The 18,968-nt window shown below is 48.0% G+C and overlaps 1 protein-coding gene across 8 annotated transcripts in view; it reads left to right on the top strand.

The window, feature by feature from the left end:
- Positions 1–12,198: 12,198 nt before the first annotated feature.
- LOC128299299 (protein muscleblind) overlaps positions 12,199–18,968 on the top strand; it is a 235,576-nt gene continuing 228,806 nt past the window's right edge. For all 8 annotated transcript variants that reach the window (XR_008287295.1, XR_008287296.1, XM_053035213.1 and 5 more), the window contains exon 1: positions 12,199–12,802. Coding sequence is in view for 6 of the 8 variants with exons in the window: in XM_053035213.1 (XP_052891173.1) it covers positions 12,614–12,802 (189 nt within the window). In the remaining 2 variants the exon portion in view is untranslated. The remainder of the gene's footprint in view (positions 12,803–18,968) is intronic.

Consider the following 18,968-nt stretch of genomic DNA (forward strand, 5'->3'; position numbering starts at 1 on the left):
GAAGAAGAAAAGGGTCTGAAGCTACTACTTGCTGAAATGATAATGATCAATCTGCCAGCTGTCGTCGCTGCGTGTGCGAAGCGTAATGGAGCGCCCTCTGGTGAAGATGGCTGGTAGTAGTTAGTAGCCGAACGGCAGCTTGACGGGGTTTGACGATCGCGACACGAAAGTGACCTGTCGTACATGAATGTCTCATTAATAAGCGATAGCTGATGCAGTATAGGTTTTTTCTGTTCAAGACAGACTTTGGGAAACCTTGACTTGACGATGATGGCCTCCAGAATTGACGTCAGCGTTTGAAGCTTGCGTCCGGTGGCGTCGATTTCTTGGTGTTTGAGGAAGATTAGCACCGGGGTTGATTAATTAATTTCATTTATCTAGATCTCGAGCTAGAACGCATCAGGTCTAGACAACGATTCAAAGGGGGTAGGACCGTTGAAAGATCGTACAAAACTGTCTTGAGAGTTGCCACTTGATGCAGTGTTGTTGTTTTCTTTTTCGCCGACACCTCCACACCTCAGCATCTATTTTAGACATTACGGGCATTAATAAGCCATTCTGCACTGGCAGACGGGGGGAGGAAGAAAATAAAATCACTTGGACATTGGAATTTTGCACAAAATGTATGCAACTCATCAAGGTCCGCGAACCGCGTACGAGAGAGCGCACATGAAACGACACACGGACACAGGAACGTTCCTGTTGACATTTGAACATCAAAAGGCGAGGGAGGGAATGAACGGATCGGTCATAATTTTGATCGTGCATGATATTTGCTCTTTTGCCACTCTGTATGTGCGGCGTACTATAAATAAAATATCGTTTCCTTCCCTTTGCGTGCGCGAAGATCCCGAGGACACTCTGTGTTACCCGACGGCGGCTATACGTTGCGATGCTGCGCTATCGTTGCCGGTGACTTTGGGAGTATTTTTACCCCCTACACGATTCAATTCGACGCACGAAGCCATTGGGATAGTCTTAATCTACGCCCACTGATCCCACACACTGTCGGGGAATTATGACGGAACGGACCTCATCATTCTATGCTCGTACCACCTGTCGTCGTATAATTTCGGTGGAGTTTTCCACCCCAAGGCATCGTAGGGAAAGATTTTCCTTCTTCACTTTCACTATTCCACTGCGACAGAGTTCCATGTTCAGATCAGACCCCCGCGTAAGTGTAGGTAGTGTTATTTGTTTGTAAGGAGAATTAGTGAGGAACTCTGTGAAGAAGACTGCCAAAGTCAAAGTGAGCATGAAAGCAAAAAGAACTTTAATTATTTTAATTGAGTCTACCTTGCGACGCGACGACACAGGACGAAGTTGTTGAAAATGCGTAATTAAGAACACGCCATGGTTGGGAAATTGGTACGCAAAACAGCTGTTCTCTCACGTCGAGACACTCATATTCGTCGACCCCTGCACCGGGAGTTATCCAACACTGTGTGGATGATGAGCAATTGTAACCTTTTCGCTGCCAGAGAACAAAGCCATGCAATCAAACGGACGACACAGCGACACAGACACCCGGGGCCGGAGTTCGGATAGACGAAAAAAAAAGGGCCAAATGGTGTATCAATTTGCTTCGGTGGCGGAGGTACAAAAGTGAAAGCAACCGAACCAGATTCGGCGGGGTATACGCGCAAAGGCGCCTCCAATCGGTAATGGGGATCTCTTGTTACACAGCTGCGCAGCCCCCAACGAGCAATTGATGCTCCGGTTTCGGATGGAAGGCGGGAAGAAATTACATCCATCCGAATTCGATTTCGTTTGGAAGCGCAACCTAACCTAACCTCACTGCGCGTTGAACAGTGGCTTGGTGGTGGTGTCCTAAGTAGAGGAGACCCGTAAGATCCGATGGCAGATTGCCATCGCAGTAGAGTGTCATGTCGTGCCCAGCACGTGGTGCTCGTGGTCGTGTGGCCGTGTGTGTGTGTTTGTGTGCTGTCAGCTGTCGCCATTACGGCGCGCCAACGCTATCGATCCGAAAAAGCCACGGGGAAGTTGACATTGGGGTGTGTTTTGCTTTCGAACGCCGCCACGGCGAGTAGAAAGGGAAGCCAGTATTTCTTCGCTCGTGCTCGTGGGGGAAGATTGGTGGTGAAAATCGCACACCCAACATTGCACATTATTGCACAGAATTCAGCGACGTACTATCCAAGTTTTTCGCTTTTTCGTGGAGAGACAGACAGAGAGAGTGAGAGTTGTTACACTGTACACTCCTTCGGTTCGGGAAGCGCCAAAGCCACAAAGCGCAAAGAGGGAGAGTTGGGCCAAGACGGGTTGACGGTAATTTATGCAGTCACGTTTCGATATTTGGAGCTAGATAACGAAATTAATGGCGAAAACAGAAACATTTTCATTGCGCGATATGGCCGCAAACCGGAGCGGAGACGGTTTTTTGGAGCGATCGCGTTTGCGTCTTGTTGGAGTCTGACAGCTTTTCCGGCCTCTTACAGCGCGCGCATAGAATTGGAATTGGGTCATTCGGGACATGGCGAGCGCAAGAGGGAAAAGACATACGCCATCCTATAACGTCACCTTCTGGAGGTAAACAGCAAAATGGAGAGAATCTACGCTGTGGGGTGTGGGGTGTACTTCGGAATTCTTCAGAAAAGATCTCGCCCGCACTGCTGGGGGGGTGATAAAAGTAAAATGGCAATTGTAGGAGAGTGAAATGGGATATTGGATAGTTCGCGTGTTGAGGTCAATAAATAATGCATTGTGTTGTTAAGGCTTGTTGTGTTGTGCTTTCTCCTGTAGTAGACGGCGTGCCACACGCGCAGGGAGAAAGTCCTGGGCAGGCAGGCCTTTTGTGAACAAGATCGATGTATTTCGATCCTCGGCTCGGTGCGCGTTAGAATAATCGGGAAGCTACTAATGATGGAAGAGGTGTCTTGCCGTCGAATGTTGCGTCAGCTGGCTGTAGACTTTCTTGCTTACTGTTCACTCACTCGCTCTCGCACGCACCGAATCGTGATCAATCGTGAGGAAAATTGGAACTCATTTCGTTGAAGGCTAATGGAAAGTTTGGCCGATGAAAAGCGAGAACCGGATTTTCCACCCTTCATTAATTTTGTGCTGCTTTAATTAGTGTTTGTGTACGTTGTAGTTCGTACTTAGTCTGCCGTTCGATTGGATGGCAGAAGATTTTCTGCAAGACAAAGTCGCTTGTTAGAGCTCAGTTCATCCGTCAGCCAGTCAAAAGCCAGTCAAGTCAATCCGGACGGTGGGTTTTTTTTTCTCCAGTTCCCCCCTGCTCGGGCGCGCGTTCATGCGAAAAGTGGAATAATTTCCGTCTGGAACCGGGTGGCTTCCTTCCGCCGCAGCGCGTTGGCCACCGGAGCGTGGGGAACCCGAAAACCGTAGTGACTCCCGTCGTCGTCCCGGTGTGTGGTTCGCACATAAAAAATAATGAATTATTCAATCATCATCGCAGAACGTCGCAGAACGCCGTGTGAGAGCTTTGCCGGCTGTGTTTGTTTGTTTGTTTTTTTGTTCCATGTGGCTGATAAAGTCTTGTCCGTGGTTTACACATTTTTTCCCCGGTCGAAGTTCCCAAGCGTGGGGCTTTTTTTCCTCTCTTCTTGGTTGGGGTTTATGATATTTATGGCGATTTTCTATTGGGAGCTCGATCACGAAACGAAACCGTCCTATTGAGATGTACCAGAAACAGGCCTCGCGCGAAAGCTCTTTTCGTTCTTTTGGGAACGGAGCTGGGCTAAGGAATAATCCACGAGCAGCGGGAATCCGGAGTTGGTAGTCGTCCCCTCGTAGCACTGCGGGCACTGCGTCACATCAGCCCAACCAACCCGACGGGTGGGCTGACGACTTTTTCGGCGAAACGATAGAGAAATCATTCGAAGAAAACGCCACACTCCAACACACAAACCATCCACTCGAATTTTGGAATCAGAGCCCCAACACGGAGGGTGGAAAACGGCAGCGGGGAGTAGAATACGTACACAAACAAAAGACGCTCAGAAAAGTGCGTGTAATCAAGTAATCCAATTAACGCGCCTGAATGGCGACGAGTTTTGGGCGCTGGGGGCTGGGTGAAAAAAGTGCACGAAAAATAGGAAAAATCGATCGAGAGAAAAATCAACAAGCAGCAGCGAAACAGGGCGAAACTGCGTGAGTGAATCGGAATTATCGAGCAGCACGACCCCGACGGGCGGAGACGACGCGTACACATGGCAGATATTGGCGAATACGCAAGACAAACAAAGGAGACTTCCTGGAGGATTTTCCACGGAATTTGGAGCAAAGTAATTGTGGATATTAAGGTCTCTCCGTTTAGTACCAAGACTGCAACATTAGGTGGGAAAGTGCCCAAAAACGGTAGGAAAACAGAGTCGAGTCTCGAGTCTAATTTGAATTTGAAACCCTCCTCGAGTCCGGGGGGTTTTTTGTTTTGTCCCGCCATTCCGTTCTAATGGATTGACAAACAAAGGATTGGCGAATTACGGGGATGAACCATGCAGGAGCTTTAGACTCGATTTCCCTCGAGGGGACTAACTCCCCAAGCGTTGGGTCAGGATGTTTGTGTTTGTACCCTTGCTTGACCAACTAGCGAGTACATAAAACCTACCGAATAATACCTACCCAGCATGCTTGGATGTGAAATATCGCATGTGAGGCTTCATGAGGTAGCAGCGAAATGGGGAAGATTCTTTAAATGCTCCTATGACAAATTTGATATTGGGACATAAAACTAAATGGAGTGGAAAGCAGCAGCAGAAACCCGGCTTCGAAAGCGATAGGAACCCACAGACATGCAACAGACGGTCACCATGCGAGAAGAGGATCAAATAAAACTATTCGATTGTTTCCATCCGAATGAACTCCGGGGCAATGGGGATCGAGAAAGAAAAGTCCACAAAAACCGATTACACCACATGGACATACATGGGATTTCAAGTGCTCTCGCCGGCACCTTTAATCCTTGGGAGCAGCCCGAGATTGCGAACTCCATATAAACTCGAAGAAGTTTGCTCCTCCTTGCTTCATTGTGCCCTGGCGTTGGGTTGGGTAGTCAGGTCAGGTGAAAAATATCTCTCGTAGTGTATGCTGCACTCGGCTGCACTCGATGGTCAAACATTTCCTGGGAATCCCGAGGATCCCCCGGTGTGTGGTGTGGGCAGAGAACTCATGCTTTTGCTCGAAAATGTTACAGCCTCAGCAGGACCTCCGGAGAGAAAACCTAAATCCTGGCAAGAAATCACTATAAATGTCTTCTTGGGGCAAGACATTTGAAGTCGGTGAAGTGGAAGACTGGATGCGACAATGTGTTGGGGTCCCCCCCGGTCTTCCTGGGTCGCTTCTTTGTTGAATTATATTTTTTGTGTGTGTTGCTCGCTTCCCATTTGGCGCACTACGTGTGGCCGGTTAAGATCGGTCGATAAAAATTCTACAATCTCCAAAATTTTATCTGTTTCGGGTTTGGTTTTTGCTGCTCTGCCTGTTCGGGGGAGGGGATTCGGGATACTCATTCTTTCGGGTCCTTGATGCTTAGGGACAAACTTCTCGAAAGGAGGACGACGCTCGTGGTGAGCAAAGGATTCTATAAGACGCTTGGAAATCGCCACGCGCGCTCGACAACATGTTGCCGCCATACTGTGCTACTTTTGCTTCGTCCTTCTTAGGAGGGTCGTCCTGGTCAGTGCCATTCTTTGACGGCAGCCAACGGGAACTGATTCGACTTGTGATGCCCAGCAGCGGGATGGGGCTTACCTTCCGCAGGAAAATGTGCGGACTTATCTACGGAGAAAGAACCAGCAAAGAAGTTAAAGTCCCAGTCAGCGTTAAAGCTGTTTCGTTAGCTGTCAGTGGCTCCCGGGGATTCGGTCGCTTTTTTTTTTTGTTGCCGACGTTGGGTCGGCCCCGGAACCGAGCGATTCCAGCGCAAAACGTGGCAATCAGGATTGAAGAAATGTTCCGGCAAGTGAAGGTGGGCAGATAAGGAAGGAATTCGCAACTGCCATGGCTGGATTGTCTTTTATTTCGGACTTCGCAGTCGGTTCGGAGTCGGTTTTTCTGCGCTGCCCCCGGGATTGCGGAAATGTGCCCACGAAAAACTTTTTTACCTCCGCCTCCCGCGCGCACTCCGTGGACTGTGGAATGTTGCTTCCGGGTGGGAGACGAGTCCGCTGTGAAGGAAGTGAATGATTTGTATTCGAATTAAGCCACACTGTGGAAGTCGGAAGCGCGGATAGCAACAGAAAAAAACCCTTACAGAAGGAGTGCCCAAATAAAGCCTCATCTGAGCGAGCGTGAGGTGATACAAGAAGTGATGGCCTCCACGTCTCCGGGTGGCCTGGGTTTTTGTGCGGATCGCTCCTTCTGGGGATGAATCCATTCCAATCGCAAAAGTTGTACCTTCTTGTTGCCCATCCGGAAAAGGGTGTCCGTGGTTGATGGTTGACTCTAGCAATGCATGGCAAGGAAAAAAAAGATTACGAAGGTCCGAAGGAAAACTCTCCTCGCAGAGGAACTTTGGTATATTTAGCTGCGCTGTTTTTTTTTTTGTTTTGTTTTTGGAAAGTTTTCATCTAGGAAAAAAGGGGGATTGAGATTTGCCTTTTTTTCCCCACCACGGGCAAAAAGAATAGATCCCAATTTATGGTTGAATGGACCGATTGAGGGGTTAGAGGATGTTGCCGAAGAAGAAGATATCTCACCCAAAGAACCTTCTTCGGTGTGTCACTTGCCTGTCCGTGGGCGTGGAAGTTTTGGAACTTTTCCAGTTCATTAGTACTGGCCCCGGGCCGGTAAATAAGCCATATTCCCTTTAGGGATTCCTTGATTTGGGTGATGTTTTTGATACGTCATTTTCGTGGCCGGTAGTTCGCGTTGCTATTAAATGCCATTTTTGGTGAGCTGTTTGTGCGTGCACACGTCAGCGACATTTGCATGCGTGTACCAGCCCCCGACTCCGACCCTGAGCACATCCGTCCCACGAGCGCGCTGGTAGGTCTCGGTCATGTTGTGTGCTGTCGATTGTTTTGCGATTTTACGTTGTGGGTGGATTAGTTTTTTCTTCTTCTCCATCCTCGAATTCAAAGCACTTTCAGCTGAACGAACCCCCACCGCCTACTGCATGGGTGAGTTCCACGCCACGCCAGTTAAGAGGACTTCAACCTTGAACTGGCGACCTTTATGGCAACGTGGCTGGCAATGTACTTGAACGAAAGGAAGGAAGGAAGGAATCGTGTGGTTGTGGTGTGGTTCGTTTGTTATATCAATCCCAATTGGATGTTGGATTTGTGCTGGAAAACCCCTTTGAGGTTTACTGCTCCATTTCAAGTGTGTGAGTTCAATAGCCCTTTTCCCTTTGCATTCGATTTTCCGTACCAAATTAAATGGCGGTCTATTTGCTTACTGCAAATAAGTTAAAGTTGGACTTTAGTCTGTACGTTATGTAAAACTCGGGAATGAAAATCGTTTGAAACGCTTTCACGTACTTCCTGTGATGGATGTATTTCTTTAATGGTTTGAAAGTAGATCTAGCAACCGACGACTTAATATGCTCCCTTTGAATGGTTTATTAATAAACACAGCAACGATATTTCCATCCTCAAACCTTCCAAGACGCACCATTCGCATGCGTCCGTCCGATAAGCTAGAGATGAAAATTATCATTTGAAAATATTGTTTCCAGCATGGCAATAAATTTACCCAACAACGGGGGGAGTTTGTTTAAATCAACCACACACACCCTCTCGATAAACATGCTTCCTACATACTAATCACTTTGTAGCGCACTCGCGCTCGGCGTAACGCACAACCGCACGCAATCACGGCCATCGGCGTGCCGGGTGAAAATCTTTAATGAAGTGCAAAATGAGTGCATCTTTTAATGATCCGACCGTGCGGCCGACCCTCCGTACACGCGTGTTGGCAAATGCATCCGCACGAAAAAAGTGCATCCATTAGGCACGGTTCGTTTGGCGTGCAAAGTGTCCAATCGGGGTGCGGGATTTATTTATTTCACTTGTTTGTTTTTTTCTGTCCAGCCAGAGGGATTTTTCTTAAACGCGGATCTCAAGCGGTTGGTTGGGTGAATGATGAATCAGTCCCACCACCAACACGAGTGAAAGAATGCCAATGGGAATTTCTTGTCGATCCACGCAACGGCCGATAGGAAAGCCTTCGCTAAATCATACGTTTTATGAAGCAGCTCGACAAAACGGGGGAATTCCTCATTCCTTCCTTTCCATGGCCACTTGCACCGTTGCACCCACTTCCCACACGTTTAGGCGCAACATTGTACAAGCGACAGCAGCGCAGCAGCGTGTTGTAATGTTCATGAATGAAGCAAATATTTGCATTTTATTCGCTTTTACCCCCCCCGGGGCTGCTGGGGGTGATCGATCATCAGCTTGGCGGAATAAAACGGACGGGAATGGGATAACAGGCCTACGGAGTGCAAACAGAACATAGAACCGATTAGTGTGCGTGTGTGTGTGTGTGGTTGTGGACGAAGAAGCGGCCCCGGTTCATGGTCACTCAATTACAAATTATTAACACAATATTTACGTGCGCGTACAGGCCCGTCGAGAGTCTTACGCAGCGTGTTTGTGTGGGCGCGTAAGTGTGAGGTCCAAGAACGCAGTGTCCAGTGCCGTTGGGGATATTCGCAGCGGAGGCCTCCTGAAGTGTGCTCTTGTGCTGTTTGGCAATTGGATTACCGACCAGTGAAGTGAGAGTTTGTCACCTTGGGTTCGTAATTGGGAATGTGCAGCATTAACCTTCAGAGAAACTCGAATCCTTGGAGAAATAGTCTTCAATAACCTCCAACATATAGAATTGCTTAAACGTATTCCATGCTCCACATCTTCAATATTGAGGAAACGACGAGGAACAGTGAGTTTCATCAGTAAAACATATGGCACTGGTGCGTGCTGCTACCACATCTATGGCGCAGAGCCATGTGGTCGATGGTTTAGAGCTTCAATGCTGGGTTATTGCGTGTATCGAATAAATAAACATAACCTACATTCGGCTCAAGCCCGCATTAGGGGCACGAGCTGAAACACTGGTTCTAGCAGCGAAACCGAACGATCTTGCATGATCTAAACCACAGATACATAAGCGCTACAGCTACAGCTTACTTTTCCCGGGCGTTCAATTTTTAGGTTATGTTTCTGCGTGCGTTCAGCGACACACGATTTCCGCGTGCAGTTTTCCGATGGACACTCCCAATCCCAATAAGCACAGGGATTTATTTTATCATTCCTCGAAGCCTCGATTAATCGATAGACGAGGGTAAGCATTAACGGTGTGCCGTCGTACCAGTTCCATCTTGTGCACGCCCCAAATGGAGGTCAGTTATGGTAACACACCGGTGTTCCGCTACACATCCCCCTACGGAAGGGGGTCGTTAGCTCCAGTGCTTTTTGTTTCGCGGATGGTTGGGGACCGTTGCAGTGCAGTGGAATAATTTCGTCTGAAATTATACGTCTCGTCTCGGCCCCGGGGTCCAGTCGGTCGGGTTTCTTCAGACTTCGTTGCAGTGGGTGTGTGGGAGCAGTCATTATTTCTACCGGCCACTCTTATATGCCATTTTGGGACAACCGGTGAGGTCATTTTTAAGCGAGCTTAATCATAGTTTATTCTTGCGTTGTTAGATCCGGTTGCGCTACCGATTGCGCGCTGCAAGTAGTTAATGTGATTTCTGTTGTGATTCTGACGTAATGTTGGCAAAATGCTTTGGAGACAATTTAGTGTTCTCGTACTCTTTATCGTTTTTTTTTAAATTAAAAATAAAAAGAGCCCGAAAAAAAAAATTACCGAACGAATCTCCACTGCCACGGCGGAAACCAATTAAATCACGAATGCCCCTTTGGCTGTGGCGTTGGCAATAAAGAAATAAAGATCATCTCAAATCTAAACACCCGACCCGGCGGCAAACTTGCGGCCATTCTGTGTTGCATCCAGATACACTCAACAAAAAAAACAGGAAAAGAGCTCAGAGCATACAACATCGATTCACGTCCATGTGAATTGCCTTCAGTGTGCGGTCGTGTTGAACCAGAGCCGAAGTTGAACTTTCTTAATTGAACTTAATTAAAAAAACAACTCCTCTCACTCGCTCGGTGTGTGCCGGTCGGCGGTTGGAAGAACCCGGGGAGTGGTTTTTTAGTTTATTCATTGTGGACTACTTCCCACATCCCTGTCGATCAACAAACATTGATCTGTGTGCATAGAGGTGCATACACGACGGTTGGTGCAGCGATAGCATCCTCGAACATGTGTTGCTGTTTTAATTTTGTTTTTGACTCGTCGGTTTCATCATCATCATCATCGCCGAGCTGAAAACATTGCGCCCGGACACAGGACGGACTCTGGTAGAAAGTGTGAAAGGAAATAGAATAAAAAATGCAAAATTGGGCAGCAAACGGTGGGAGGTCAACCGGTGGGAAGGAATAAACAAACGCTGGCAGCAACTAAATCAGCAGTTTTCTGCTCGTTTGGCTATGGCGTTTGGTTTGCATTTAATGTCTCGTACGTGTCACTGGCGTGGCGAGGATGGGGGACGAGAATGGATGTCCTGTTGGAATGCATCCCGAGCGCAATTTGAAAGTTGGTACGGATGCTGTTGTGCATTTCGATCCATTTCAGGCTGCGGTGAGAGGGCGAACGTGGACGTTGACGTTTGCACTTATCCTTCTTCGAGGTTCTTGAGACGTATCGAAGGCGATGCGATGTAAATGAAAGTTGGCCAGATGGAAAACGCTTTGGCATGTGCAATTTTACACCTCACTTGTGTCTCATGCAATTTAATTCCACATTCTACATCACATCTAGAATGCTCGGGAGTTCTTCAAATATCTTAGACATCGAGAGCGAAAGAAGTCTTCTGGAGTATCAAACAAAAAAAATCTTCAAATTATGCGTATCATTACGCAAACGGTACACAAACACACACAGCAACAGAACGCGATGTAGAGAGACAAATTACAACGACAAATAAAAACATATAAATCAACCCACCCACCCACTTCCCGGAACGATCTACGCTTCGACGATAGACATCGCGCTATGCTTTATGCGTAGCTAGCACACATAATTTCATATTCATGCCCTCTGTGCGCGGAACCTTACGAATTTTACGATCATGCTAAATGACGCTTTTTATTATTTATGACGATTTTGCCGCTTGTCACATCGGAGCGCTGTGGCGGACGGTTGGCAAAGTGATCCTGAATCGCTTTATTATTTTCAGGGATGTGTGATCGTGTTTCGTGTGTCACTGCATTTTGGAATATTCAATATTTTAGGACTTTTATTTTTTTATTGGCCCATCTTATATTGTTCGGTGTCGCGTGTCTTTAACTGTGTGTGGTAAAATAATTTTATTGCACATCCACGAAATTGCGCTTAGAATTGTGCGTCATTCGGTTGATGGAGGGACATTTTTGGGGGGGTAGTTTGATTTTAAAGCCATCCTTGAAGTTCTTCTGATGTAAATTGTCTACAAACTTGTTCTATATTAACGAAATTTCCCTTTTTTTGCTCTTCGTCTACTTACAGGCAGCATCGAACGCACACGCTAGTGCCCATCAACCCTGTGTCCTTGTGTCCTGTGTCGTGCGCGTGTGTGTGTGTGCATTTAGAGAAAGAGCATCGCCGTCCCATCCCGCGCCCAGAACTGCTTGCCTAAACCCCCAAAAAGGTTGCAGCTTTTCCGCATTCATCGTCCTTTCTCTACATTTTTTCCGTTACCCCACAAAGCCACAAAGAAAGGAACACACACATACTCCCTCAGAGACACACACACACCTTTTCCACACATCCACACACTTGAGTCAAAAAAAAAAACCCACAGAAACGCACTCACTGTTGTGTTCACTCCTGCTAGATGTACTCCTGTGCGCGCTCGTCGTAATAAAGCTGCTGTGCCGCCGCAAAAATTACCAAAAACCAACAATCTCCCAGCAAGCGAAATTTTCCCCAAAACAGTCCAGCTTGCTTTAACGCTTCACCTTCATGCGCCACATAAGCCGCCGCCTCTAGTTCAGCGCTTCCAAGAGAGTGGGAGCGTCAGCGCCACCGCCATTTGCGTCCGGTGCGTGCTTGCGTGTGTGTACCAGGCGGAAAAGCCCAAACCCGGAAGTGGCTTGATGTGGCCAAGTGTTCGCGTGCGCCAAGTTGCAATTCGGTGCCGTTTGGTGGTTTCGTTTGTGGAAGCAGCAGCATCATCATCAGCTGTCAGTGGCTAAAGTTGAGCGATCGTGTCGTACAATATAGTTCCTCGGAAGGTGTTGTCCTCCTCGAGAGCGTGTGTCCTTCGGTAGTTTGCGCGAGTGAGTGAGTGTGCGTCTTTGTGCGAAAGTTGAAGTAATAAGAACAGGGCTCTCATCCTTCACCGATCGACCGATCGATCGATCGCGTATGTGGTGTGCCGTCATCAAGCGTGTGAATCAGTTCGTTGTGATATCGTCCCGTATTTCCCTGCACGAGGTTTCCACCCGGTGGTGATTCGCTGGGTCCCACCATCCAGAGTAGCCCTCTGCTAAAAAGTCGGTCTTCTCGTAGACAAAACCGTCCTCCCGGGGGAGAGGTTGTGTGATCAGTGTATTTGTGTTTCAATTTGCCCGTGCGACACGCTATGGCCGCTATGGTAAACATGACCAACCTACTGAATGGAAAGGATTCGCGCTGGCTGCAGCTGGAGGTATGCCGGGAGTATCAGCGCAACAAATGCTCCCGTCCGGACACCGAGTGCAAGTTCGCACATCCGCCGGCAAACGTCGAAGTACAAAACGGACGCGTGACCGCGTGCTACGACAGTATTAAGGTAGGTAAGCGAGATCATTCGACTCGGCAATTCCTGATATACTTTTTTGATGTTGGAAATCCTTGGAGAAAATTGACAGAACTTTTCACCGGAGATCTCCAAGCAATGATATTCAAATTCCGGGTTTTTGGTGATGATATTCCAAGCGGACACTTTTTTGGATGAACTCCACGCTGAAGTCTTCATAATATCCCAAGCAAACCAGCCAGCCAGCCAGTTGGTATTAGACAAGTAACTGTCGGATAACTTTCTCCAGCAGAACCTAACGTGTCTGTTGGAATGTGTCCACCAGTAGCCTCGTCTGGACCTTATGTCTGGAGTCCCGATGTCGTTAGATACCGTAAAGCCGAGGTGGCAAAGTTTGGTGGCATTATAATAATTCCAAAATTAGAATCGGGGATGAAGGCGTGATCCGTTCGGGGCCACCGTTACCGCAAAATGTTATCCGTTCGTGTGAAAGGTTAAAAAAGTTAGTGTAAAAGCCTCCCGACGACCCTGATGTGGGGCTTTTGAGGGAAGCTTTTCGGTGTCGTAGGGCTTTTCCCCGGAATGTTCGACATAGTTTGGGCACATGTTTTCGAATTGATTAAATAATTACTGATGTTTTCACTGTTGGAAAGCGTAATTCGGAGTGGTATCATCTTCAGGAAGAGGGTCGTTCCATTTCTGTTGAATGGAGCACCGTGCACTAATTGAGTTCTCATTCGGTCGATGAAGTTGTGTTGAGTCGTCGAGTCGGGGAAAAAAAGAACGGAGATATTCCCAGTGGAACATTTTGCCTTATCACGTTGGAGTGGATGCTGGAGGTTAATTAGAGCGCGAAATGAGCGTGGCCAGGAATGTTCGATGTTCCCTGCAACTAATCCGGTCGGAGTATGTTCCAAGTGGAGAAAAAAAAGCAGTGCCCATTGCATCCATGTTGGAATTTCGGTAGTCTCTCGCCTTCATTTCCGGCGCTCTGCTGCTGGGCAGTAAATCGGTCAGCAGTAGCTTCCCGTTCGATTCCGGAAGCATCGGCTTCAATTCAATAACCGTTTTTGGGATAAATTTAATCATGCTCTCTCCGTTCGTTCCCACTGCCTGTCAATCGATACACCTTCATATCACTTCCAGCGCTGGGTTCTTCGGTTGCCCTACGTTCTAAAACAGTTTGGCCAAAAATCAATACCCTTCTCTCTCTCTCTCTCCCACAGCCGATAGAATGGTGGGGACACGTTGGGAAATGGATCCGACTTCCGATTTGAATTTGAGGCGTTGTGGTGTTGGTGTCGTTGCATGTTAGAGCATTTTTGACGACTGGCGGACTGTTGTGGGGGACTGTAGTCCGATGGATTGGCGCGCGGAACCTGTCAGTCATGACCTCCCCACGCAGCCTTTCCAGTTTATCCTTGCGTTTTTGGCATTTGAACGTGTGTGCATGTGTTCGGTTCCGGTTGGTGTCCCACTACCGGACATTCGCGCTCGTATTGGTGGGTGCTAAAACATACCGATTTGTGTGTGTGATGGTGAATATTTCAGCATACGCCTCCGATATGGATGGGTAATGTTTTCCACGCCGATACACTCGACGAAAAGCGTGACACGATGCGGTACGGTGTGCGGAATTAAAACCGAAAAATCCACCCACCGGGGGGCGGCGTGTTGTGTTCATCCCCAGCGTGGTATATTAAAAAGGATTGCCTGGCGTGTGGCGTTTGTATGGACCAGGGGGGGGGGGGGGGGGGGGGGGTGGGGTTTGAATGTCTCGATGGGTTTTGTATCGAACCATTCGCATGTGCGAAACAACAACATGCTCTACTACCAAACGAACACGTCATGTTCCGAGTCGATATTTGCGCCACATCCTTTTCCGCGGAACTCACTCCCCCTGGTGGGAGGATTTTGGGACTTTTTAACGGATCAAACGCGCATACCGCTTCCGGCAAGCAAGTGGAAAAACAAAGGACAAATCGAGCATGGAGCGTGGAGCGAAAACAAAGCGAAAAATCATCCGAGTCAAGTGCAGGAGGTTATCGGTTATCCAACCAACCACCCGGTGGAACGAAGGATCTCCTGGTGCACAATTACTGCACCCATACGCTGATGATTGGGGGCCAATTTTTAATCCAAATCCTTTACCTGGGGTCACATAATTGATAAGTGATTTGGCTGGCAGACATCGATTTGGTGCGGCGACTTTTCCATTGCAAGTAATTCATTGATGTGGGGGGAAGGAAATTGGAAGAAAATTTAGATTAATAAACAGGATTTATGCTTGTTCAACAGAAACATACTTTTCAACCAAATTTAGACTCACTCAACTTTTTTTTAAACCCCGCACTGATTGATTTACTGGCAACTCCTCTCATCCAGGCCTCACGCAAACCATTGTTTTCCTTTTGTACTTGCCCTGCATTACACAACCACGTTAAACATCTTCAGCGGAGAGCGAACTTGAGCGAACACTTCTGATTACTTTACGAGCAATATCATTAAATCATACACCGGAGCGCCCGGAGCCTTCTAACAAGCCGCGAGCATAGCAGCGTCCACTTCGCCCGTCATCCTGCAGGATCCGAGATGATGATAATGCTAAAAAGAAACCCCACCCCGGTTCCTCGGTTAACACGCGTTTGGGAGTGGGTCACTTCCTACCGGGTGTGAAAAGTAACCATTTTCCAACACTCTCTCCAGCCAGGGTTGAAACAAGGCCGAGGCTTTGTTTCGCAATTACAACGTCAAGAATTTCCTGTCCGCTTCCTGGGGTGGGAATGAGGGTGGATTGTGTTTTTTCGCTTTCCCCCCTTGGGGATTTCCCCGCACGGTACACAAGGCGCACAAGGCGCACAAGGTGAAAGCGCTTTTCCTTGTACTCTGTCCACCCCGGCGGCAGCATAAATGAGTGAGCATAACAGTAATGGTCTCTGCGCGCACCCGTTCCCTGTTCTGGACCAACCGAGGCAGGCCTAAGGTTATAAATAATAATAACAAGCCGAGCTGGTGGTGCTGGTGGTGGTGGCACACAGTGGTCCAATCGTTGGTGTCAGGGTGTCCTGATAGCGTTTGGGGGGCAAAAGGTAAAAATCACGGATAATAAAAACCGGTGAAGAGAACTCCTGTTTTACCTCACCGGGGTCAGGTCATGCTTTTTCCACTGAATGCGAATGCGAAAGATTACACAGGGAGGGATGAGCAAAAAACCTGTTAAGAGTTTTAATACCATTTTTCTTTCTCCTTCCAAATCACTTTCCCGGCTGCGCTTCGTTTATGCCATTTTGACACGGTACTGTGGTGGCACCCCGTGTGTGTGTGTGTGTGAGGACGTCCTGCATACAGGGGGGGAAGGGGTGTTGTGCGGGGCTCATGCTATCAAAACATAAACCACCGACGCTTTTTCACATTTTTCCGCCCTTTTGACGCGACAAACGAGTGCGAACGGAAGAGTGTCCTCTCGGGGTGGTAGGTTTGTAGTGGCAGAAGGCCTTCGGGATAATGTCACTCATGCTTCCCATATACACGTGGTGGTGAGGGAAGGGCACCGGGTAAGATTGTGTACGATTCTATCTGTCGCATGGAATGTGAACCTCACCCCCCTCTCACACACACACACACACACATGGGACAGAAGATTTGCCTTGCGTGGCTGCATTACCTTTATCTCTCTTTCTCCTGGTGTGCTGGTGTGCCCGGAACCGGAAATTCTCCTCTATTCATTGTAGATTTGCAGCGGGTGGATGGGTGGAAAGGATCCAGCAACGATATGTCGTACAGCGTGTGGCACCGTTGGCACAGAGCGAAATGGTTCCCGGCGTTCAACCGACAACACGAGCGCGCACTGATAGCGACAAAAGGACCATTGCTTGGATAGGCAGAAGGATGCGCTTCCGGTTTTTCCGGGGGACGGGTACCGGCCCGACCGCACCGTGGATTGGTGTCATTGTGTCGGAGGGGGGGAAAGGGGGGAAAATCGAGGCATAAAAGCAGGCTCTCAAGATAGCGGAACAGTACAAAGCATCAACATGCCGCCCGCGGGGTTGATGTTGTTGTGTTGTCTCGTTTTGCTCTGTTCTGCGACCTCACCAACGTTGGGACATTTCCAGCTGATGGGATGAGTTTTCCGTTTCCAACTGTGAGCAGACACTTGCTTCCCGAACGTGTCTTGCATCCCGCTCCCTCCGCGGGTCATTTTTTCGAGGGACGAGTTTTATCAACCACCAGGCGGCTCCATCGCTCGAACCAGAGTTAACTCGGGCGACTTCCGAGAACAGGTTTTCCCAGGTGTAAGTGTAACATCTCCGACATTTTTCCCCTCCCCCCCCCCTGGTTCACCCCCTCACCCGGTAGAGGGGTGGCTGGCAACAAGGTGTAATACCTTCCGTACACTCGGCGCCATTATGAATTATGACATTTGTAGTAGCATCAGCGACGGGCAGAAGATTTCCCCGAAATTTTCCGGCTTTTATCGTTATTGTTGTTGTTGTTTGTCGAGCTTGATATGAAAATGAGGGCGAAACAAAAACGCGAAAAAAAAACCCCAAGAGTAGTGCCTCGAAAGCTCGATCGTTCCGGATAAGGGAAAGTTTGTTGTGCATCAAATGGGCGCGTTCGGGTGCTACTAAAGCGACAGATGCCTTCCAGGGTGTCGGCGTAGGTTATGTGAACTTTAAGGCAGTTTTGTGTGTTTCTTTATTTTTTTTGGGTTTGTTAGAGGTCATTAAAGATTGGAATAAAGAAAGAGAAGTAAAAATATAACTTACTAAATACTAAAGAGCTAAATTTGTATAATGATTGCATACATCTAGGCGTTACTGGAAAAGAGAAAAGTTCCTTCTCAACATTGTTTAAAGGTGTTTTATAAATCACTGATCAAACGATTTAGGATGCTTTAAAGCAACAACACAACAAAAAAAGCAATTCCCCCTGGCTGGCTGTCGTTCGAACCAAGTCACATCAAACAAGCCTGTACATTTGTTACATCTCACTGCACTTTGCCTGCCCTTGTCTGGTGCTCTTCTGGCTTTCCTCATTTGCTCAATACATCGTCCATTGAAAGTGCAGCGATGTGTTTTGCCGTGCAGCACAAAGAGCACACCACCAAGGAGTCAAGAGCAACCAGACACCGCAACCGTTCTCCATTGTTGACTCGGAATCGGGTACAACCACATCAAAGCTTTTCTGGCAGCTGTCAGGCCAGAGCATCCTTCTTCCCCCTTTTTTTTCCCCTGTGTGTGTGCGCTTCGGACTGTCGTCATGTCTTTTGGGTGGATTTTTGGTTAGCGTGTTTCCACATCAACACAGCAATGGTGGAAAAATGAGAAACTTCCAGCGAGAAAGATGAAATATAGCGAGCTTTTTTTTTCGTGCTGGGGATTGCTGCTGCTGCTTTCAATTCCGTTCCATTTTTGTTCCGTTATGGTCAATTGATTAGTTTCATTTTGTAGCTCGTTTCGGGCGCAAGAAGAACACACACACAGTTCGTCCTGGCGGTGTGCACGGACGTGTTCTCTATTTCATTACACGCTGGTCGGAGCTTTCGTTGAGTGTTGGTGGGAAGAGTGGAGACGGAGTGGCGGCGGCTATGTGTGACACCACCGTCATCGTCAGTCGTGACGTTCATTTCCATCATAGTTGAGCGCAGTGGATGAAATGTGACAGCATCTCGTCGTGGGCTATTGTTCTTCCGATGCGATGCGATTTTTCCCGATTCACTCATCCCTGCGAGTGATGATGGCGTTGGTTTTGGGATTTGCTAGCTGACTTCTATTGCCTCGAGCAATCGAGGATGAACGATGCAAAATGAGCTTGTCAAGCGAATGATGAATAGTTTCGTGGAAATTGGCTACCCAAAGCACATCAAATGGCCGTGTCTTGAGGGTGTAAACTTGTCGAATTCCACCACCAGGCACACACTCAATAATAGGATAATTAAAATTAATTAAGCTATTCAATCACGCTCACGTGATAGTTTTTTAATTGTTTGACCTTTGAGTAAAACCGCACTGGAGATAATGACCACCACCGACCGGGCACAGTCGGCTGTCCATCAAATCTTTATTTAATCGGTCGCTTTAAACGGTGTGCTAACTTCATTAACCGTTTCCCGAGCCAACAGCTGCCGGTGTGCCGGTGGTGTGGACTATGTTTGATAATTACATCACACATAACAACATCATTAATCACCGGCGTG

Source organism: Anopheles moucheti, chromosome 2, assembly GCF_943734755.1.
Source record: "Anopheles moucheti chromosome 2, idAnoMoucSN_F20_07, whole genome shotgun sequence".
Lineage (NCBI taxonomy): Eukaryota > Metazoa > Arthropoda > Insecta > Diptera > Culicidae > Anopheles > Anopheles moucheti.